The sequence below is a fragment of the Equus caballus genome, chromosome 11 (assembly GCF_041296265.1).
Source record: "Equus caballus isolate H_3958 breed thoroughbred chromosome 11, TB-T2T, whole genome shotgun sequence".
NCBI classification, from domain to species: domain Eukaryota; kingdom Metazoa; phylum Chordata; class Mammalia; order Perissodactyla; family Equidae; genus Equus; species Equus caballus.
In genome coordinates, this window is record NC_091694.1 from 23769346 (window position 1) to 23792357 (window position 23012).

A 23012-nucleotide genomic window follows, 5' to 3' on the forward strand; every position below is an offset into this window, starting at 1 on the left:
GATGAGAGTGGCTGCTCTGGATTAACCCATCAGCGCTGCCTCTTCCCCAAGCACACAAATCTTGTTTCCAGTCAGACTCGACAGCTGCTTACAAACATCAGTTTCCCTTGGTGAGGCCTGGTATGTTCACTGCTTCGCTGAGATGCTAGCTTTAAAGACTGAGGAGTTAAGTTACTCTTGACCTAATTCCAGTTTCTTTGGACTCTACTTTCAGGTCAAGGTCAGAACAGATTAATCCTTACCCTAAGTGACAGTCTCCTTAGAAGAAAATTCCAGGCTTGAAAAATAGAAACTATAAGAATTAAGGTCCTCTTTTTTAAGGGAGCCCATACTGGGCTGATGAAAGCAATAGTAGGATAAGCCAGCTGCACTGCTGGTAGAGTGATTTCCCTTGTCACACCTCAGATGACCCAGGACACATGCGCATGTGAAGTCCCACATACTCCCAGACAGCCCAAGTGGAGCTAAGGAACAAGGAGGGGCTGGGCTGTTTCACTCTGCAAAGGTTCATGTTCGGGTACCTTGCCTTCCCAGTGCTGAGATGGAAAGAAGAGTCACCATCTTCAAGAGGTGCTAGATGTCAGGAAACCAAGTCTTACAGATAGATTTCCCAATGTACCAACTCCTCCACGGTCCCTGCCCCCGCCCCACCATGCTTCCTGGGATCACACCAGGATGCAGCTGATAACTAAGAACACAATCCAAAGGCCAAGGGATAAATGATTTCTCTGGATTTACATCCTTCTATGAAATACAAATGCTGATTCAGTGGGCCAGTGTATGAGACAAGACCCTCTTAAATTACACCATCTTTTCTAAACACTAATTATTTTTCCCAAGTCTGGATTTCCTGGAAGTCATATCACTCATAAGTCAGCTTTTCTTCCATTTCTGCCATTTGAAGGTGAATCTGCTTCCAGCCTGAACCAGGAGAAATGTATAGAACCCACCACAATTTGTCCAACACCCTGATAGTGTTTTATTTCAAACTCTGATCCCTGCCCTGTTCTGCCAATTTGCTCCTGACAGTCCCTGCTATGGAAAAACCCGTATCAGATGTTCTCTGTAACATACCATCTTTCATCTAGACTCAGAGGCTAGACATAAAATTTTAAAAAGAAGTGGGTCTATTGCTATGCACAGCTGCCACCCTCCTGAGCCCAGCCATCAGCTGTGGTTATTAAAGATGAGACTACTGAAAAGACCCAAGCAGGACAGGAGAAAACAAACTTAGTTCTTTCTACAGCGTGATGGAGATGGATGACTTCACAGCTTCCAGCCACCTCATCACCCATGCTTCACCTCAGGAACCATTTTTGCCATCAGGCTAGCTGAGGCTTATGGGCCTCTCCTTGTGGCTCTTCATAGTCTTCCCAAGGTTTCAGCTGGGGACCAGGGATCATCACCGTCTGAAAGAGAAGGAAGCTGAGTTATCTACCATCCAAGCCCATGGCTTATCCAGGAGAGATTCACGCTTATCTCTAAGCCCACCCCCTACAGGAGGATTCTCCTTCCCCGGTGCTGCATCACCCTGTCTCTCCACCAGGTGGAGCCCAACAGGAATGGCTCAGGACGCCATGAGTACCGCCTCGGCTCTCTTAAACCACGCAAGCTGCCTACCTTAAGGATGGGTTGCTTAGGGGGTGCCCATGGTGGGACAATCTTGCCGTGCATTCTCCAGCTCCCATAGGGGTTTACCAGGTGCTTTTCAAAAACAACATACTCCAGGACATCCTTGGGCACATCTTCCTGTCCATACATCAATCGGCCAAACCGATCATAGATGGCCAGAGTCTGGAAGGATGAGAGCAAATCTGGTCTGTTAGTCCTCAGAGTTGCTTGTTTTGTTTTGTTTTTGTTTCTGTTTTTCTGCTACACAACCATTTTTGAAACAACCATAACAAAACATTTAAATGGGTAGCAAAAAATTATCTCAGAATTGTGACTCTAGACTAACTGATCAACTACTAACACTTTACTCTTAGAGGTTTTGGGGGGAGAAGAAGAGGGAGGGGGTTGGAGTCAGCCCCAGGAAGGGTGGGAGAAACATCCTTGCACCCGTCTCAGTACAGCCAACTTCTTGCAGTGCGAAGCGGGCAGTGACAGACCAAGGAAGACCGTGGGCAGCTGGGCAGGACCTGGACAGCTGTAGCCGGCACTCCAGAGGTAGACACCCAGCCTGAGAGTGAAGAAAAACTGGGACGAGAGCAGACGGGGCCTCTACCTGCCGGGTGTGCATGCGGACGGTGATCTGGCCGTACATGTTGCCCTGGTTCAGCAGATTTGAACAGCGAACCTGAACCACCAGAGGTGGCTCTAAAGATTCTACGAAGCTCCAGCGCACGGTCTTATATTTGAGGTCCCAGACCATGTCCTGAGGGCAGAAGAGAGCAAGCTCAGTGGGTCTTCCCTCCCTTTAGGGAAGCTGCTGCTTCCTTCCACCCCTGCTCTCACTTCTTGCAATACTATAGCCAACGTGCAACTTTTCCCACCAAATGCTTTCTTGTGCCTCTTTTCTCTCTCACCTTTCCAAGTTTTCATTAAGCTATAACTCAAGCCCACCTAACAATAACTCTTCATCTAAATCACAACTCAAGGCCAACCTACCTCCTTGAGGACCCTTCTCCAAATCAATGAAAACCACACTCCAAACTGCCTGCTTACCTAACACACCATTATCCCTCCAAGACACTTCCATAAGCTGCTAATTATTACGTGTATTTCTGTTGACTGCACACATGTGGTTTCCCCCCAACCTCACCTTTTAGCAGTGAAGGGTGGGATTTTACATGGATATAAGGCTCAACTGCTAAGACTAGCCTAGCTAGTCTTGTCCCTAGGGAGATGAGGCTGAACTGATAGCAAGTGAAGTTCCTATTCTTGAACCACAAAGTCTCCATTCTTGGGGGTCCTCCCAAAGTACCTAGCACTCCCGCTCCCACAAAATGTAAGCCTCATGAATGCCTGTTCAATCCTTTATTACACTGTAGGCGTGTGCAGGGCTGGCCTAATGTGGCCCACACCCTGCCCTCAGGACCCGTACCCTGAGGCTTCAGTACTGCTTACTGGCGTGCACAGCCCTTACCAGGGTGTGTGTCAAGTCATTATCATTCAGCCAAAAATAATGACACTTAAGCTTTTGCCTTAAACTTCCTGCACTTTCAAAACTGATCCTTTTTAAGTAAACCAGAGGTGATGTCTAGAATCTGCCCATTCAGGCATCCCACAGTTCTAAGGAGGATGAGAACCTACCGGAAAACAGTTTTCAGTTACCAAGGTATGAAGCCGGTCATGGTCTGAGCTAAAAAAGAAAGAGATATATATCATTGACTCCTGCTTTTATGATACTCTGTATGAAAGTTGAAAATACTCCTAGAAATGGAACACAATTCAATTCATTTTTACAAACATTTTCTGCACAGTTATTATAAGCCAGGTAATAGGCTAAGTCCTGGGGACACAAAGATGAAAATTATTTCAAATAAAACTCTGAGATCTAATAGCAAAGTAAAGTTATGTTTGAAGGGCCGGCCCCCTGGCCGAGTGATTGAGCTCGCACACTCTGCTTCGGCGGCCCAGGATGGCACCAGTTTGGATCCTGGGCACAGACATGGTACTGCTCATTGGGCCGTGCTGGGGTCGCATCCCACATGCCACAACTGGAAGGACCTACAACTAGAATATACAACTATGTACTGGGGGGCTTTGGGGAGAAGAAGAAAAAAAAATTAATTAATTTAAAAAAAAAGATTGGCAACAGATGTTAGCTCAGGTGCCAATCTTTATTTTTTATTTATTTATTTTTTTTGAGGAAGATTAGCCCTGAGCTAACATCCGCTGCCAATCCTCCTCTTTTTGCTGAGGATGACTGGCCCTGAGCTAACATCCGTGCCCATCTTCCTCTTCTTTATTTATTTACTCATTTATTTATTTTGTTGTGAGGAAGATTAGCCCTGAGCTAACTACTGCCAATCCTCCTCTTTTTGCTGAGGAAGACTGGGCCCGAGCTAACATCCATGTCCATCTTCCTCTACTTCATATGTGGGACGCCTACCACAGCATGGCTTTAGCCAAGCGGTGCCATGTCCGCACCTGGGATCCGAACCGGAGAACCCCAGGCCGCCGAGAAGCAGAATGTGCAAACTTAACTGCTGCGCCACTGGGCAGGCCCTTCCTCTACTTTATATATGGGACGCCTGCCACAGCATGGCTTGACAAGCGGTGTGTAGGTCCACACTCAGAATCTGAACTGGCGAACCCTGGGCCACCGAAGAGGAACGTGTGAACTTAACCGCTGCGCCACCAGGCCAGCTTGGTGCCAATCTTTAAAAACAGAAGAAAAATTAGGGCCGGCCCAGTGGCACAGCAGTTAAGTTCGCATGTTCTGCTTCAGCGGCCCAGGGCTTGCTGGTTCAGATCCCGGGTGCGGACATGGCACTGCTTAGCAAAAGCCATGCTGTGGTAGGTGTCCCACATATAAAGTAGAGGAAGATGGACATGGATGTTAGCTCAGGGCCAGTCTTCCTCAGCAAAAAGAGGAGGATTGGCAGTAGTTAGTTCAGGGCTAATCTTCCTCAAAAAAAAAAAAGAAGAAGAAGAAGAAAAGTTATGCTTGACTCTCAGGAGCAGAAAGAAATTTCTCTGAAGTTATCATATATCCTTAAGATGGGCAAGAGATTCTAACAGGACATGGGGATCAATATTTGTTCTAGATGCTAAAGGGAATGAAATCCAACACAAATAATCAGAAGCTCATCTTATCTCCTCTGACCTCAGACACACCATTAGTACAACTGAATTCTCCTTGTATCTATATTCTTATCTATGAACTAAGCCAAAAGATAATCATCTGTCTTTTCTGGTCCTTTCTTTTTATCTCCCCATCTTTGGTGCTGCCAGAGTGACCTAGTCATGCTGATTCTATGAAGTAATAGTAAGAAAACAGACAGCAAACCCCAGCTCCTGTACATACAAGATTTTAGCAGGGTTCCTAACCGAGGGGTTTCAAATAAACCTAAGATCACAGATTAGTTTCTTTCAGATACACATTCATAATTTTTCCCCAAAGTTTAATACTTTCTGGGAAGTTTAAGCCTTTGTCCCTTTGTAAAATCTTGTCTCTACTCCCAGAGTGAGTAAGGGATTAGATCTATCTGCTTCCCTTGCACCTCTATTCCTTCTTTTTTTTTTTTTTTTTGAGGAAGATTATCCCTGAGCTAACTACTGCCAGTCCTCCTCTTTTTGCTGAGGAAGACCAGTCCTGAGCTAACATCCATGCCCATCTTCCTCTACTTTATATGTGGGACGCCCACCACAGCACGGCTTTTGCCAAGCAGTGCCATGTCTGCACCTGGGATCTGAACCGGCGAACCCCAGGCCACTGAGAAGTGGAACATGTGAACTTAACCGCTGCGCCACCAGGCCGGCCCCAGCACCTCTATTCCTAAGAGAAAATATTTCAAACCATTTCCTCCACTGTAGCTTGAGACTAGACCAGACTAGACTGGACTGAGTCGTGGTGACAGCTACCAGGATTACATGCCTGGCACCTCTGAATGAACTCTTCCTCTTCACTATCTCTAGAAATATTCAGTAGAGATAAATTCCCGTTTCCATGAGCTCACTTCCTATTTTGCAATAGAACTTACCCTGAAAAATAAAAGGAAGACATCTGCTTCTGGCAACATAATGGACTGAGCAAATGTGAAAGTACTCCCATTATAAACACAGAAAGAATATAATATACACAGACACAGACACAGTTTTTAATACTCTAGTTCACAAGAAAGGTAAATCACCAGATGCTAGAAAGGAAAAGGAACTAAAACCAGAATGGAAAGAATACAACCTGATACCGTGACAGCACAGGGCATGATTAAGGGATCCAGAAATAGGATCTATGGCTAGGACCTGACTCTTCCCAAAACCTTGGACCCTCAAAGGGCAGGCAGCTGGAACTGAGATCCCTGCATTAAGCTATGATCCTCAGAGCCCTGCACTGGCAGCAAAGGGAAACTAGAAACACAGTCCACCAACAGAGAGAGAAAGCTGCTCTCTCTCCAGGGCTGAGTGAGGGGAAAAAAATAAAAACTAAAAAACTGAAGCTCTAAGCCTATGTTACACTCAGATGTAGACACAGAATTTATGGCACCTGTATAGTGTAAGAATTCCTAAGCTAAGAAATTAACATTAAAACTATACCTGGTCAATGATATGCCTGGGGCATCTGGAAGAAACAGACACAAAACCTCTCTGGGAGCATATTCATAACTTAACTTGTTTAGAATCCCCTCAGAAGAAACAATCTCCACTGAAGATGAGCTTACAACTAAACATTACAAAATGTACTTAGAATCTATCAAGCAAAAGTCAACAGACACAGACATGAAGTAAAACGAGAGAGTAGGAAGTTCTAGGGGTGAGTCCTTCCATCAAAACAACTGACATACTGGAAAAAAATGACCAGAACCACTGTTGCAGAACTCTGGATTCTGACTGGACACTTATAACAACCAAGGCAGTGCTTGATGAAGGGAGAGGCCACAGGTCTTGGGTAGAAGAAAATCTGTGCAAACCCCCTGCCACCCCTTCCCTCAGCCCTGCCAAGACGGGGAAGATGGCCCACACTCCCAACGTGGATGGCTGGTGCTAAGTCAGGCAGTGGGGACTCTGCTCTTTAAAAGTTTGGGGTTGCACATTTTGGTCAGTCTGGTGGACTACAGAGAGACCAAGACAGATGAGGCCATGGTTTCGGCCCTGTTGTTGCAATAGCTTCTCCCACTGGCATCTATCAGAAGATTTAGAGGGACAAATGAACAAGAACATCTGTTTTGTTTTTATTCAGCCAGACATTTAAGGAAATCTTTGTCAGGTCACTGGCTGACTGCAGAGACAACATAAGAGAAACTTGGATGACTACACATAAAAAGAATACACACTTAGCAATATCAGTTTAGAACAGTCACAAACGGATGGCAGCAGCACTGATGAGCAAAGTCAGCAATTCCTCAGGAGTAGAGGAATCTGATTTTCAGAGTTATCACACTATAATACTTAGAATGTCCAGTTCTCAACAAAGAATTACCAAGTATACCAAGAAACACAAAAGTATGGCCACTCACAGGAAAAAAATACTTTGACAGAATCCATCCCTGAGGAAGCCCAGACATTGAATTATTAGTCAAAGACGTTAAATCAACTGTCCTAAATATGCTCAAAGAGATAAAAGGAAACCATAGACAAAGAGCTAAAGGAAATCAGGAAACTATGAATAAAATAAGAACATCAGTAAAGAGATGGAAATTATGAAAAGGAACCAAACCAATTCTGGAGCTGAAAAGTACAATAACTGAAATAAAAAATTCACTACAGGTGTTGAAGAGCGGATCTGAGCAGGCAGAAGAAAGGATTAGCAAACTCGAGGATAAGGTAATTCAAATCATCCAGTCTGAGGAGCAAAAAGGAAAAAGAATGAAGAAGAAAGAACAGAGCCTGAGGGACCTGTGGGACACCATCATATATACCAACACACATATCATAGGAGTCTTGGAAGGAAAAGACAGAAAGGGGCAGAAAAAAATATTCAAAGAAATAATGGCCCAAAACATCACAAATCTGATGAAAGACATGAATATGCACATCCAAGAAGTTCACCAAACTCCAAACAAGATAAACTCAAAGAAATCCATGCTGACAAACATTACAGTCTAAGTGTTAAAACCCAAAGACAAAGAGAATCTTTTTGTTTCTTTCTTTCTTTCTTTGTGTTTTTTTGCTGAGGAAGATTCACCTAAGCTAACATCCACTGCCAATCTTTCTCCTTTTTTTTCACGTGAGCTGCCATCACAGCATGGCCACTGACAGAGCAGTGGTGTAGGTCCATACTCAGACCAATGGAAGAAAATGGAGAGTCCAGAAATAAATCCTCACATACATGGTCAATTGATTTTCAACAAGGCTGCCAAGAACATTCAACGGGAAAGGACAGTCTTCAACAAATGGTACCTGGGAAAACTGGATAGTTACATGCAACAGAATGAAGTTAGACCCTTACTTTACACCACATACAAAAATTAACTCAAAATAGATCAAAGACCTAAATGTGAAAGCTAAAACTATAAAACTCCTAGAAGAAAATGTAGGGGGAAAACTTCATGACATTGGATTTGGCAATGATTTCTATTATTTGGCACCGAAACCACAGCCAACAGAAGAAAAAAACATATAAATTGGACTTCATCAAAATTAAAAACTTTGTGCATCAAAGGATACTATCAAGAGAGTAAAAAGACAACCCAGAAAATGGGAGAAAATATTTGCAAAGCATGTATCTGATAAGGGATTAATATCCTGAACATGTAAAGAACTCCTACAACTTGACAAAATAACAACTCAATTCAAAAATGGGAAAAGGACTTGAACAGACCTTTCTTCAAAGAAGATACACCAACGGCCCACAAGCACTTACAAAGATGCTCAGCACCACCAGTCAGCAGGGAAACGCAAGCAAAACCAAAACAAGACACCACTTCACATCCTCCAGGAGGGCTCTCATAAAAGGAGGAAAAGAGCAGGTGTTGGTGAGGATGTGGAGAAACTGGAACCCTTGTGCATTGCTGGTAGGAAAATAAAATGGTGAAGCTGCTGGGGAAAACAGCATCGTAGTTCCTCAAAAATTAAACTAGAATTACCACATGATCCAGCAATTCCACTCCTAGAACTGAAAGCAGGAACTCAAACATAGACCTATATACCAATAATCATAAAAGTACTATTCACCATAGCCAAAAGGTGGAAACAACCCAAATGTCCACCAACAGATGAATGGAGAAACAAAATGTGATACATACATATAATGGAACATTATTCAGCCTTAAAAAGAAAGGAAACGCTGACACATGTAACAACATGGATGAACTCAGAAGACATTATGCCAAGTGAAACAAGCCAGTCACATAAGGACAAACACTGTAAGATTCCACTTGTATGAAGTACTTAAAATAGGCAAATTCAGGGGGCTGGCCCCGTGGCTGAGTGGTTAAGTTCGCACGCTCCGCTGCAGGCGGCCCAGTGTTTCGTTGGTTCGAATCCTGGGTGCGGACATGGCACTGCTCATCAAACCACGCTGAGGCAGCGTCCCACATACCACAACTAGAAGGACCCACAATGAAGAATATACAACTATGTACGGGGGGCTTTGGGGAGAAAAAGGAAAAAATAAAATCTTTAAAAAAAAAAAAAAAAGGCAAATTCATAGAGACAGAAAGTAGAATATACATGACCAGGTGCTAGGAGGAAAGAACAATGGAGAATTACTGCTGAAGAGGTACAGAGTTTCTGTTTGGGACGATGAACAAGTTCTGGAGATAGTGGTGATGACTGCACAACTTCGTGAATGTACTTAAGGCCACTGAATTATGCACTAAAAAGGGTTAAAGTGCTAAATTGTACATTACGTGTATTTTAACATAATCATTAAAAGCCCTTATTAAACTGATAATTTTTAAATAAATGGTTACATCCTTCATCTTAAAAAATACCTATTTGGAAATGTAGGCATACAAAAAGACAAAAACTAACCAAAAACAAAAGAAAAAAATAAGATAAAACAGACCTACAGGAAAATATAGATTTTATCAGATGCAGACCTTAAAATAGTGTAATTAGCATGTTCAAGAAATTACATGAAAGAATGGAGAATTTTAGCAAAGAACTGGACACACACACACACAAAATTTTCAAATGAAAATTCTACAAGCAGAAAAACAGAAAATAAGTATAAAATTAAGAACTCAACAGATAAGTTTAACAGCAGACTGGATACAACTGAAGAGAGGACAGACAGATAGATCAGAAAATATCCAAATTAAGCTGGAGGGGGAAAAAAAGATTGGGAAATATAGAAAAGAGTCCAAGAGATATTTGGCACAGAGTGAAAAGATCTAACGTGTATTCAGAGCTACACAAGGAGGCAAGAAAGTGGAACAGAAGCAACATTTGAAGAGATGTTCTAAGAATTTTCCAACACTAACAAAAAAAGCACCCAAAGATTTAAAAAGCAATAGGAACCCAGAGCAGAATAAAGACACACATACAAACACACACACACACACATCAGTACATCACAGTAAACTGCTGAGCACTAAAGGCAAAGAAAAACATCTTAAAAGCAGCCAGAGAAAAAAGAAACTTTAACTTCAGAGGAACAAGAAAAAATAGCTAACTTCTCAATAGAAACAAGAGAAACCAAAAGATGACATCTTCAAAATGCTGATGGAAACCAGCTACCAACCTAGAATTCTCTACCCAAAGAAAACATCTTTTAAAAATGAAGTGAGGAAAAAACCTCATGAACAAAAAATGAAGGTGAAATAAAAATAAGGCTGTACTAAAAAACTAGATAACAGAACATGGAAGATGTATGAGGTACAGATTTGAATTCAAGTGTTCAAAGGTTCTCGTCATATTAAGTCAAGAATATACGTTAAACATTTTAACAATAGCTACTGAGAGAACAGAAGTAGAACGTAACACTTCCAAATAAGTGGAAGGAATGAAAAAGGAGGAAGGAAATTACATCAATCCAACAAGTGAAGGAGAAAAAGCAGCAAAGAAAAATCATGGTAAATAGAATGCACAAAATAACGTGGTAGAAAAAAAATCAAATATACAAAAAACTATGTTGAACAGTAAAAATAGCAAGTTTCAAAAAGATACATACAGTATCATTCATGTAAATTTTCACAATACATAAAGCAATAATGTACATTGCATATACACATGTACATGTGGTGAAAGTATAAAAATATGCATGGGAATGATACACACGTAGGATAGAGGTTATCTCTAGGAAGGAAAAGAATGGGGAGATGGGGCTTTAGCTATATCTGTAATGTTTTATCCCTGTCCCTTCCCCCGACTAGGCATTCTGAAGTAAATATGACAAAATGTAAACATGTATTAACTTAAATGGTACCTATATGTTTTTATACGTTTGAAATATTTCATAATTAAAAAACTTTTTTTAAGAAATAAAATAAAAGTAGGGGCCAGCCCGGTGGTGCAGCAGTTAAGTTCACACGTTCCACTTCTCAGTGGCCAGGGGTTCATTGGTTCAGACCCTGGGTGAGGACATGGCACTGCTTGGCAAGCCATGCTGTGGCAGGCGTCCCACATATAAAGTAGAGGAAGATGGGCATGGATGTTAGCTCAGGGCCAGACTTCCTCAGCAAAAAGAGGAGGATTGGCAGTAGTTAGCTCAGGGCTAATCTTCCTCAAAAAAAAAAAAAAAGAAAGTAAGAAAAGAAAAGTAAAAGGAAATACTTAATGGATTTTATACTACAGGTTTGGTGTCCTCTCTGAAGCCTAGCCACAGCATCCTCAGTTCAAGAGTATCAGCAACAGTCCAAGGAGTGGTACTTAAAATTATTCCAGGCCTCTCGTTGATTTTTCATCTCCCTAGCAGCCGTGACTTTGCCCTTGGTTGCATGAAGAAAAAGTTTGAAATTTCCAAAAGAAATTTATTCAAAATAACTAAGGAAAGGGAAATGTACATATATAAGACAAGCACACACAAAAAGGGTCAGGATGAATAGGGATCAGGTGGGGTGAAACAGCAGCCCTTCAACAGAGTCTCCCAACACTTGTAAGTGGAGCTGAGCCAGACCAAATGGTGAAAACTGCCAGAAGCACAGAGCGGAGTCAAGCACAGCTCCAGGCTCCAGCTATTTGCCACACAGGAAGTTCTCCCACTCTAGAATTCTTACCTGAAGGGAAAAAAAAAATCTGTGCCTAGAATAATAGCTGCTGAGAAGATAACGAGTAAAAGATAGGGAGTTTACTTACTTGTTTAGACAAAGGTGAGCTTCAATGAAGATATTCTTAGCTTTTTCAGGGAAGTCCTTTATTTTAAAATTAGCATCACATTCTCTTATCCTCCGGATTCTGTAAAATTAAGCAGGAGAATCATTTCTAAAGAAGACTTCACACAATTTCCACAACTCACAGCTTACATTAACCTCCACTAATGTCTGTCCATTTATTCAATAATTATTTTTTGAATGTGCCAAGTCTTGTAAATTCAACCTTCTAACACAACTTAAATCAATCATTCTAAAGAAAGACCAAGGTTGGGGCCAGCCCAGTGGCGTAGTGGTTAAGTTCACATGCTCCACTTCTGTGGCCCAGGGTTCACAGGTTTGGATCCCAGGTGCAGACCTACACACTAATCAAGCCACACTGTGGAAGCATCCCACATACAAAACAGAGGAAGACTGGCACAGATGTTACCTCAGGGACAATCTTCCTCACACACACACAAAAAGACAGAGCAAGGCTTCTCATAGTGAAATTTCAGAATTCTGGCATCAAAGAAAACATTCTCTAAGCTCTTAGAAAGAAAACACAGGTTTCACACAAAGCCTCAAGAGTCAGAATGACATCAGGCTTCTAATTAGCAACATCAGAAGTTAGAAAGATAGGGGCCAGCCCAGTGGCCCAGAGGTTAAGTGCGCACATTCTGCTTCGGCAGCCCGGGGTTCGCCGGTTCCGATCCTGGGTACAGACATGACACCACTTGGCAAACCACGCTGTGGTAGGTGTCCCACATATAAAGTAGAGGAAGGCATGGATGGGCATGGATGTTAGCTCAGGGCCAATCTCCCTCAGCAAAAAGAGGAGGATTGGCAGCAGTTAGCTCAAGGCTAATCTTCCTCAAAAAAAAAAAAGTTAAATTAAAAAAAAAGATGTTAGAACGATAAGGAGCAGTGCTTTTAATTGAGGAAAAAATTATTTCTAGCCAAGAATTCTATACTTGGGCAAATTATGAAACAAGTGGGAGAGTAAAAGAAAGACTTTTCCTTAAATTTGCAAGATCTCATTTATCTACCGTACACCTTTTCTCAGGAAGCTGCTGGGGAATGTGCTCCACCAAAATAACAGAATAAATCATGAAAGAGAAAGATGTAAAATCCAGGAAACAGGGAATACAACACAAGAGCAAGGCAAGACAAACATCAGGATGATGACCAAAGGAGATCCCAAGACATCCAGTGGGATGGGGTAGCTCAACTTCCTGACATCCCTTGTACTGAGAGGAAATTCATACAACCAGGGGTTCTGTGAGCAAATGGGAAAAAAAGACACAACTCCAGAAAAAAAAAATATTATGCAAGAAAGGCAGAGTTATGATAATGTACTGCATGACTCAGCTGTCAACAGCGTTTTCATAGCTCTAACAACATAAACAGGGAGTTTACACCTAATCAAAGTGTGACTGTAAGACTACTCAGAGGATGAGAGACACCATGACCAAGTGGCATTTATCCCAACAAGGCAAAGTTGGCTTAACATTCAAAAATCGATTAATGTAATACACTGTATCAATAGGATAAAGGACACATACCACATGATCATCTCAAAAGACACAGAAAAAGCATTTAACAAAAACTGAACAGTCCCTTCACCTCAGAGCCTGCTTGTCCTGTTTTGTCTCCCTAGATGCTATTTCTCACTACACCCCTCTACCCAGCTAACTCCAAGCAATTCTTTAGGTCCCAGCTTTAAATGTCATTTCCTCAGGGAAGCCTTTCCTGAACTCCCAGACCAAGTTATCTTCCCCACGTGTTCCCACAGCGCTCATCCTTCGCCACACCTGTAATTATTTGTCTGCAATCAGTATTTTAATGGCTGTTTTCCTCCCCGAGATGATAACTCCATAAAACCACATGTGTTTTGCTCATCATCGTCACGTGTTTTGTTGATCATCTCTACTACCAAAGAGCTCACAGTCCAGGAGAGAAATACATGAAAGCAAATCATCGCAGTATAGAGTTATTAGAAGCAGTAAGTGTAAGTCTACAGTTACCATTACAGCACAGGCAGCCCCAAAAAGAGTCCGAGAAGGCTTAAAAGCGCACACAATGCTCAACTGGTTCTTGAGGAACAAGGCTGGAGTTACCAGGTAAAGAAGGCGCAAAAAGACATCTTCAGGCAAAGGAAAAGATGTGCAAAGACACAGAGGCATAGCACAACACTGCCAAGGAAGTGGCAGTCAGTTTGGAAATGCTTAAGTTTAGGAGGAGAAAAATGGAATGAGATGACGGTGGAGAGGAAGGCAAGAGCCAGATTTTAAAAAGCCCTGAATACCACTGAAGAAATCTGTATTTTATTCTTCAGGTAAGAGGGAGCCACAAAAGAGTGTAAGCAGGAAAGGTGATGTGTTATTTAGAGAAATAAGTTATGGCCACATGAAGAATTAACGCTGACTCAATATACTTGTGCACAGAAATCTAAATATGACCCTAAAGAACCTCCGAGTGACAAATACTAAATGTTTCTGTCCTTTCAACAAAAAGAGAGACTAAGAAGAAGGTTTTGGCTTCTGCTCCTTAACTAAGGCGCAGTTAGCTCCCTAGAAAAGGTCTGTCTTCTTGATCCTTTTTGGCTTTTCTTACTCTCTGAAGTTTAAACTCTAAGGTACTTCTAATATAAATATGCTCTCTTTTGTTATTATTTTAAATTTTTAAATATGTGATCAAAAAAGTGTCCTACAAATGCCAAAGTCAAATCCCTAATGTGACAAAAGCTACCAATAAAGGTTGAGATGCTAAGAATCAGAATGCCCACATTCTACATTAAGCACAGACTCTGTTACAGAGAAAGAAAATTCTGTCAAGTTATCAAGGGAGTTATATCCAACCCAATTAACCCAAGAATAAAGTAACAATAAGAGATTTTTAGGGGCCGGCCTGGTGGCACAGTGGTTAAGTGCGCATGTTCCGCTTTGGCAACCCGGGGTTCTCCGGTTCAGATCCTGGGTGCGGGCACAGCACCGCTTGGCAAGCCATGCTGTGGTAGGTGTCCCACATATAAAGTGGAGGAAGATGGGCACGGATGTTAGCTCAGGGTCAGTCTTCCTCAGCAAAAAGAGGAGGATTGGCAGCAGTTAGCTCAGGCCTAATCTTCTTCAAAAAAAAGAGAGAGAGATTTTTATTCTACTATCCACTCCCAGTTGTCTCAGACACCTACGACAATTGTGATGCCACATTCTTCTTCAATCGCTCAGCTCTCCGTGCCAGTCCTTCCTTTGAAAGAGATGACACTCGAGCATCACCCTCTGGAGGAACATAGGCGTCAAAGATACCAGCTGTAATGACAGAAGGAGAAAACTAAAATAACAGTGAAAGACTGAGAAAAAGTCATCTTGAGGTCATATAAAATTGGCAGGGATCCTGGCTATAAACTAGACTAACGAAACAGACTTCCATGTAGACGGAATCATGTTACATTAGAAAAACCAGAATAAGATAATTTAAGTTTTCTTTCAGAACCTCGGTTTCTTCTTGTACCAAATGGAGAAATTTCACCTTTGCCTTCTAGGAATAGTGTGAAAACAAGATGACCTCACGAAATATAGCATATACAAAATCATGACTGAGGCTTAACTGATTTTGTGGTTCATTAAATGCTGTCAACCATAGTCCAAATCATTCCACTTTCCAGATCTCTGGCAGCAGGGGTTTGGGTCAGGATCTCAGAAATACCATGCCTCACCTGTACAGGCCAGATGTATGGGGCGCTCCAAACGTTCGGGGGGAATGACCAGTCCTGCTTTCCGGGCATGCTCTACAAACTCCTTTTCTGATTTGAATTTAGATTCATAAGTAGGTGGTGTGAAACGTTTTTTAGTTCTCACTGGAACTACAGCTGTGGACTGAGTCACCAGGACTGGCTGGAAGACAGGCAAAGGTTAGGATATGGGTAACTCAGAAAAAAATCTACCACCTTGAACAAAGACAGAAAGGGCACATCCAAAGAATGACTTAGGAACAAATACAAAGCCACATATATGGGGAAATGCATTACTACCTTAATACTTCTGGGTGTCTCTTACTAGAAGCCAGTAAGCAACCTTTACTAACACCATTCAATATTTACTAAAGGCTTTCCTTTAGTACTTTTCATAGTACAAGACTATGCCAACTCCAGGGATGCAGAGCTGATTAAAGCAAAACTTCCGCTTTGAAAGAACCTTCAGTCTGATGGGGAACTTAAACACCAACCCAATACTGAAATGAGGAAAATGCTATTATTAAATCATACGAAAAGTCTTCTTGGCATCTCCTCTATATTTACTCAGATTACATTCTGCTCATTCTACTGGGAGCCTCACTGTCAACTTTGTTCCGTCGTTCTAGCTCCCTAGTGATCAATAATCTTTTTAAAGGCCAAGTCTCTTTTTTCTCTGACCATGAGGTTTGTTGAAGCAGGTACAGTGACAATGTGGGACTCCCTCCGTTCCAGCTACTGCTCAATTTAGGACATTTATAAGAATTAAGAGGAAGCGAGCCCACTTTCCAAATCATCACATCTCTCTCATTTAACACCTCCCCGCCAGACAGACCAAGACCAAACTGAAGAGACTTAATCCTGGAGAAACTTAATCTTCGAGAACTTGCTCGCCCTCACGACCCTACCCAGGCTCTCCCCACTCGACCACTTAGCTCAGTAGCTAGGTCCTGTCTATCTCAAATTCTTCCCTAACCTAAATTTGACTCGCATCGTCCATTATCACCAAGGACAACTGCAAAGCGAGTATTTCCCTCTGCTCTCTCCTCCTCTTCCAGCCTCCGGAGTCCTATCCGCCCCGTCCCTACCCACCTGCCGAGACCACCGTCCTAAAGCCCTAGGTAAGCAAGACAATCCCCGCGGCATGGAGGCTGCCATTTTGTTCACGCAAAGGCCGCCGGGATGGGGACGAAGAGCGAAGAGCCTGGGGCAGGAAACAGGGCGCATAGGGTGGAGTTAACTCGGGTGTGGAATTTTCCAGGGCGCGCGCCTCCGCCGAAGTGTGAGCGGCGCGAACGCGCACGTGCGCGTCGCGGGGGGGGAGAGGTGGGGTGGCTATGGACTGCGCGTGCGCAGCAAGAGGGCGTTGGGGGCAGGGTGGAATGCACGGCTGTCACGCGCCAGCCTGAGAGCGCTGGAACGCAAGCTGGGCTTTCGCGCAAGGTTTTCTGGTGGCCAGGAGTTGGTACTTTTTTATAGATTGGGACTTTGCTCTCCTTTCCATTTCGTAAAGAATGGAAAGGTGTTTCCCTTCTGAGACAAGTGGTTTTCTTCAATGGCTACTTGGATCCCAGAAAGTGCAAAAATTAATAGTTTCTGGGTCTGGGTAATCCTAAACCTGAGCCCTAGTTTTCCCAATCTGTACCTCCTGAAGAAATTCTGTCTAATTAAGGGAATTGATAACTACTATGTTATTGAACAAACATAATGAGCACTGGGTTTATTGAAGCAAAAGACACGTGGACTAATAACATTTGTTATTTGTCGTCTTGGGAAAGAGACATAGGTTTAATGTTAACAAATAATAGCTTATACTCAGAAATTGTTTACTGCATGCCAGGCAATTTTTTAAGCCTATTACATGGGTTAACTCAATTAGTTCTCACCACAAACAAATAATTCTCCTTTTACATATAAAGTTGGACCACATAGAAATTAAGTACATAATTTAAGGTCACAACACAAACAACTGGGAGAACTGGGATTCAAATTCAAGCAGTCTTACTCCAGAACCCATGCACAAACTATGATAGTGTATGGCTTCACATTCAGTTGTTAAAGAATTCATGATGTTGGGATCATCCTGGAAAATCCAGTGCTGTAATCATCGCTGAATGGCAAACACTTTCCACTTACCATAGGTTTTTATTTCATTCTGCCACTTAGTGTTTATTGAGCACTACCTACAGTATTTTACAATGAGTCAGGCTGTGGGCTGTACATACAAGAGCTGTTTACAGGCTAGAATAGAATTACTGCAAAGGTCCAGGTAAAATACTGGAAAGAGAGATTACTTTTGGGTTTGAGGATCATATATATTGTCTTAATTCTTTTTTTTTTTCTTGAGGAAGATTAGCCCTGAGCTAACTGCTGCCAATCCTCCTTTTTTTCTGAAGGTCCAGCTAAAATGCTGGAAAGAGAGATTACTTTTGGGTTTGAGGATCATATATATTGTCTTAATTCTTTTTTTTTTTTTTTTGAGGAAGATTAGCCCTGAGCTAACTACTGCCAATCCTCCTTCTTTTTCTGAGGAAGACTGGCCCTGAGCTAACATCCATGCCCATCTTCCCCTACTTTATATGTGGGACGCCTACCACAGCATGGCTTGCCAAACAGTGCTATATCTGCACCCAGGATCCAAACTGGCAACACCTGGGCCACCAAAGTGGAACATGCGCACTTAACTGCCATGCCATCAGGCTGGCCCCTGTCTTAATTCTTGACTTCTCATCTATACTGTAAATTCTTCAATGGTAAGAGTTCCCCTACAAGTCCTAGCCACAGCATTAAACCTATAGCATGACACATTAAAAGTAACATGAAATTAGGTGGGAGGGGCCAGCCGGTGACGCAGCAAGTAAGTTTGCACGTTCTGCTTTGTCGGCCTGGGGATTGCCAGTTCGGGTGTACACCTACACACAGCTTATCAAGCTATGCTGTGGCAGGCGTCCCACATATAAAGTAGAGGAAGATGGGCACGGATGTTAGCTCAGGGCTAATCTTCCTAAAAAAAAACAAAGAAAGAAAGAAATTAGGTGCTATATGTACATGTTAATTAAAAATATGTATTAAGCGTTTAAATGAAAGACATCTAATTATTTCTTAAGACTCCTGTCTATCTACTCTATGTCACAGAAAATGAAACAAATTCTTTTTACTGGACTCCCCACCAAAATGAGGAAACCTCCCTCCATGATAAGTGGTTATTGATTAATCAGGACATCGATATAGTCTATCTGAGATTATCTACTCCACTGTTGAGTTTTATGTTGGCCTCACACAGTAGCCAACACGTCTCACATCATCTCTGCCTACCCTCTGATCAGTTTCTCAGGGAATGCACTTGTTCCATATCAGCCTGGATAAAATAATACGAGGAGTCAATATCATTGAATTCATTCTGAGATGAATTATAAGTGGGCTTTTTTTATTAGCTGCTCTTTTGGGAAATTCATATTATCTTCCTACCTTATTAACTCCATGGAAAATTAGGAGCTGCCTGATGGGCAAGTAACACCAAAAGGATATTTCTAATCCTATAATCCTAGTAGTTCACATTTTAGAAAAAACAAGATAAGAGCAAGAGAAGGGGTCTCACTGTGCAATTAGAGGAAGGAATAAGGTATTTAGGGGCTCGACTTTACAAAGGACAGTCTTGCACATAGCAGACACTCAAATATTTATTTACTGAATAAATGGATGAGTAGAATCCTATGTGAAATATGATGAGGCAGAGGGCAAGGTTGATTTCCTCTTTCTCCAAACACAAGGGTTTCCTGGAATCTCTTGTTGTCATGTTGAAATTTATAAGTGGCGCCAACGAGGGTGAGTTATCTTGTGAGCAGTGGGCGTGTCTATGCATTTTTTTCTCCCAGTGGCAGATGACATCAAAGATTGGAACTCTGAAAGTTCTGCCTGATAGTCTACATTCCAGGAGAAGCACAGTTGACTTGAACAAGGAAAATGCTTCTGGAGAGTTGGAAGAATCTGATTACAATATGTTTATTGATTACAATAAACCACATGATTCTTGGATTGAAGCAAGTAGCAGGCTTGCCATGTGTTTGTCTTGTACTTCCCTCAACTTCACTGCTGAGTGACAGCATGAAGAGCAAAAGAAGTGAACCGTCTGAGATGAGGCAACATAGAAGAAACCAAGAATTCTGACTTTCTAAGAAATGTTCTCAACTGATTTATAGCTAACAATGTTAGCAGAACTTCTTTGTCACTCTAAGAGTTGACAATTATGACTCTCACATAATGGATAAAAATGCTGTAGTGCCTGAGCTTACATCTTAGCTGCACCTTTTTTCCTCACCTGTAGAAAGGGGGTAATTAAGTATCTAATAGAATTAACTCATTTAATGTTCCCCCTCTGGTTAGTTATGGCCACTGCTTCCAAGCCCCATTATAGCCCTAGAAGGGATATCCTGGTAAGTGTAACTGCTCTTTGTGCTGGACACAGATAACATGCCTGCCCCCAGAGTCCACCCCAGTGCAGTGTCTGTAAAGCAAGAGAGCTCTCAACCTGGATATGAACTGGAAATCCTCAGGACGCCCTATGTGTTAGCTCTCTTCCCCTCGGGAGCAGTTCTCACCTCTGTTGAAGCTAAGACCACTGAAATGCAGGTTGTTTCCAAACCCGAAAGTAATTCCTTATTTCTGAGCTGCCTGACTTTCTCCTCCGAGCTGCTCTTCTTTCTCATCCGTCCTTCCACTCATCCCTGCTCCTGGGCGCAAAGGCCTTTTCCTTTACCTTTTTCTCCCTGCCTCAGACTCCTTATTTCTAAAGGTATATTTAGGAAGAGATATTGCTCATCCTGGCTCAGCTAGAAAAGAAGTGCATGCATCCCGCTGTTAAAGCTAGGTCTAGAATTAATCCCGCCCCTCTTCTTGATCCACTTTCACCACAGTTGGCTAAATCAAGCAATAATCCTAAAAGGGAGTATCAGGCTATTTGTGACTTCACCTCTCCCCCCCACGCCACACTTAGGGAGGAGAGAGCAAAGCCCCTGGATCAGAGTAATCTGTTTCTAACCCACTTCCATTCCCAGGGATTACCTCTGCAGGAGGAGGGAGACAGAAATAAATCTGACACCCTAGTGCAGGGAACTTGGGCAAGAAGCTGCAGGAGTGCCTGTAGGTCTGTAGGCATGAAACTCAGGAGCCTGGGAGCCTGTTCTTGTATGCTGGGGTACCCTGTAAACGGGTCCACAAACCTAAAACGCAATGCCTAGTGTACTATTTGGCAATGATAGGCACTCTGTAAATGTGTTGAACAAAAGAATGAAAAGTATATAGGTTGTGGGCTGATGAAGGCAGAAACAATTCCCTGGTTATACCTACAACCTCATATAAGGTCTGCATATAAGGAGACCAACTTATGGCTAAAGTCAATCAACAACAAATAGGGAGGTGTGATATAGCGGAAAGAGCTCCGAGTTAGGAGGCTAGAAACATGAGTTCTAGTCCCACCATTGCCGACAGTGACTGACCCTGTGGCCTTAGGCTAGTCACTTTGCGTCTCTGATCATTAATTTTCCCCATTAAAAAAAACGTAACTCTCTGGGGCCAGCCTGGTGGCACAGAGGTTAAGTTCTCATGTTCCGCTTCTTGGCGGGCCAGGGTTCACTGGTTCAGATCCCGGGTGCACACATGGCACCGCTTGGCAAAAGCCATGCTGTGGTAGGCATCGCATCTATAAAATAGAGGAAGATGGGCACAGATATTAGCTCAGGGCCAGTCTTCCTCAGCAAAAAGAGGAGGATTGGCAGTAGTTAGCTCAGGGCTAATCTTCCTTAAAAACAAACAAACAAATAAATAATTGGAGTGTTTAAAAAAAAAAAGTAGCTCCTAGAACCCTAAAAGCCTACAGTCCCACGTGATGTGTACTGGGCTCTTATTAATAATGCACAAAGGCCTGAGGTCATTTGTATACTGACAAGGACTCCCTCTGGGGCCCCTTGGGAACCAAGTGCTCAGCACATCTTCCCTCTAGTCTGTATTCTTTCCTCCACCGCTCCTGGACCCTGACATACAAACATGTATCTTCCAGCTGACCATTCTTTTGAGATGCTCTGCAGTGGCTGGGTGAGGTAGGTCTTCCTTCCCAGCTGTTTGGGGTTAAAGGCAGGGAAGCTGTGTGAATACAGGAAACTTCCACTAGAGGGTACCAAGGCTTCACTGGGATCTCAGATTGCAGGGAGGCCTATGCAAACCCAATAATTCCAAGATTTTTAAATACCTACATTAAGAGTGTTAGAGATCTCCGTTCGTTGTTCTCCATTCCTTATCCTTTCTTACTGTTCCTTGGGAGGCTTAAGAAGTCTCTACTATTTTGACATCAGTTAGATTCGATTTGACTTCCAATCAAAGGCAGCTTGGTATAGTAGAATCCATGGGGTCTCTGGCAACTGCTAGAGACCTGGCTCCACTACTTCCAAACTCTGTGGGCAAATTACTTAAATCCTCTGAATCTCAGTGTACCCGTCTGTGAAATGGGGATAACGAAACTTACCTCATAGGGCTGTTGTGAGCACTAAGTGAAATTATATATGGAAATATGTGACTTGCAGACAGTTGGTGCATAAAAGTGTTTTTGTTCTGGAGAAGAGTTCTAAGAATTGTCACAAACTGGGAATGGCATTGTGGAAAGAGAGATGGATTTGCAAAAGCTGAGTACCTCCAAACAAGAAACGTGCCTTGGGGCCCGGCTCCGTGGCCGAGTGGCTAAGTTCGCGCACTCCGCTGCGGAGGCCCAGGGTTCGGATCCTGGGCGCGGACATGGCACCGCTCGTCAGGCCACGTTGAGGTGGCGTCCCACATCCCACAACTAGAAGGACCTGCAACTAAGATATACAACTATGTACTGGGGGCGTTTGGGAAATAAAGCAGAAAAAAAAAGAAAAGAAAAAGATTGGCAACAGTTGTTAGCCCAGGTGCCAGTCCTTAAAAAAAAAAAAAAAAAAAGGAAGATTGACAGCAGTTGTTAGCCTAGGTGCCAAGCTTTAAAATAAAAAGAAATGTGCCTTTTGGCCATTTTGGCGTTGAATCTTGCAGCTTTCCAGGCCAGTGCTGCTTGGTCCTCCTCAGCCTGAGCCCTCAGTCTTGTTCTATCATCTGTGTCAGTCCAGCCATGGCTCTCTTCTGCCCTTTTCTTACCCGGGTTTCTTTGGAAGAGAGTTGCGTTTCTACTCCTACTCAGCTCCTAGACAAAAAGCCTCTTGCACTTGCGCTGTATTTGCTGGAGCGCCACATCTCCACCTGGCTCTGTTCTTCCCTGTTCCTCTTATCTCTCCTGTAGTCACCTCTGGGCTGGAATGTGCCATCTGTTTCTGAGATTGAGCAGAGGTTTGGGAAAGGGGGAGGGAGAGCGTGTCAGGGCTTGCGTGTCAGCAGACACGTTACAGCTGCAGGGCAAACCAGGGTGAAACCGCAAGCCAGAG

At 42.8% G+C, this 23012-nt stretch overlaps 1 protein-coding gene across 1 annotated transcript; it reads right to left on the reverse strand.

Moving 5' to 3' along the window:
- Positions 1 to 668: 668 nt before the first annotated feature.
- On the reverse strand, positions 669 to 16734 carry MRPL45 (mitochondrial ribosomal protein L45). Its single transcript, NM_001286864.2, has 8 exons — positions 16660 to 16734; positions 15553 to 15730; positions 15028 to 15145; positions 11845 to 11943; positions 3253 to 3301; positions 2225 to 2374; positions 1621 to 1794; positions 669 to 1409 (listed from the first exon to the last, which is right to left on the reverse strand). Exons 1-8 carry the CDS (start codon positions 16723 to 16725, stop codon positions 1323 to 1325), a joined length of 921 nt encoding a protein of 306 aa, NP_001273793.1. The 5' UTR covers positions 16726 to 16734; the 3' UTR covers positions 669 to 1322.
- Positions 16735 to 23012: the final 6278 nt, after the last annotated feature.

What these genes read in the sequence shown, in the direction of transcription:
- MRPL45 (NM_001286864.2), bottom strand. Translation starts at nt 16,725, where the DNA reads ATGGCAGCCTCCATGCCGCGGGGATTGTCTTGCTTACCTAGGGCTTTA. An exon ending in GCTCACCTTTGTCTAAACAA is followed by an intron (nt 3,302 to 11,844) that starts GTAAGTAAACTC and finishes TTTCTTTTTTAG; the next exon opens with CTCAGACCATGACCGGCTTC. An exon ending in CTAAGCAACCCATCCTTAAG is followed by an intron (nt 1,410 to 1,620) that starts GTAGGCAGCTTG and finishes CTTCTCTTTCAG; the next exon opens with ACGGTGATGATCCCTGGTCC.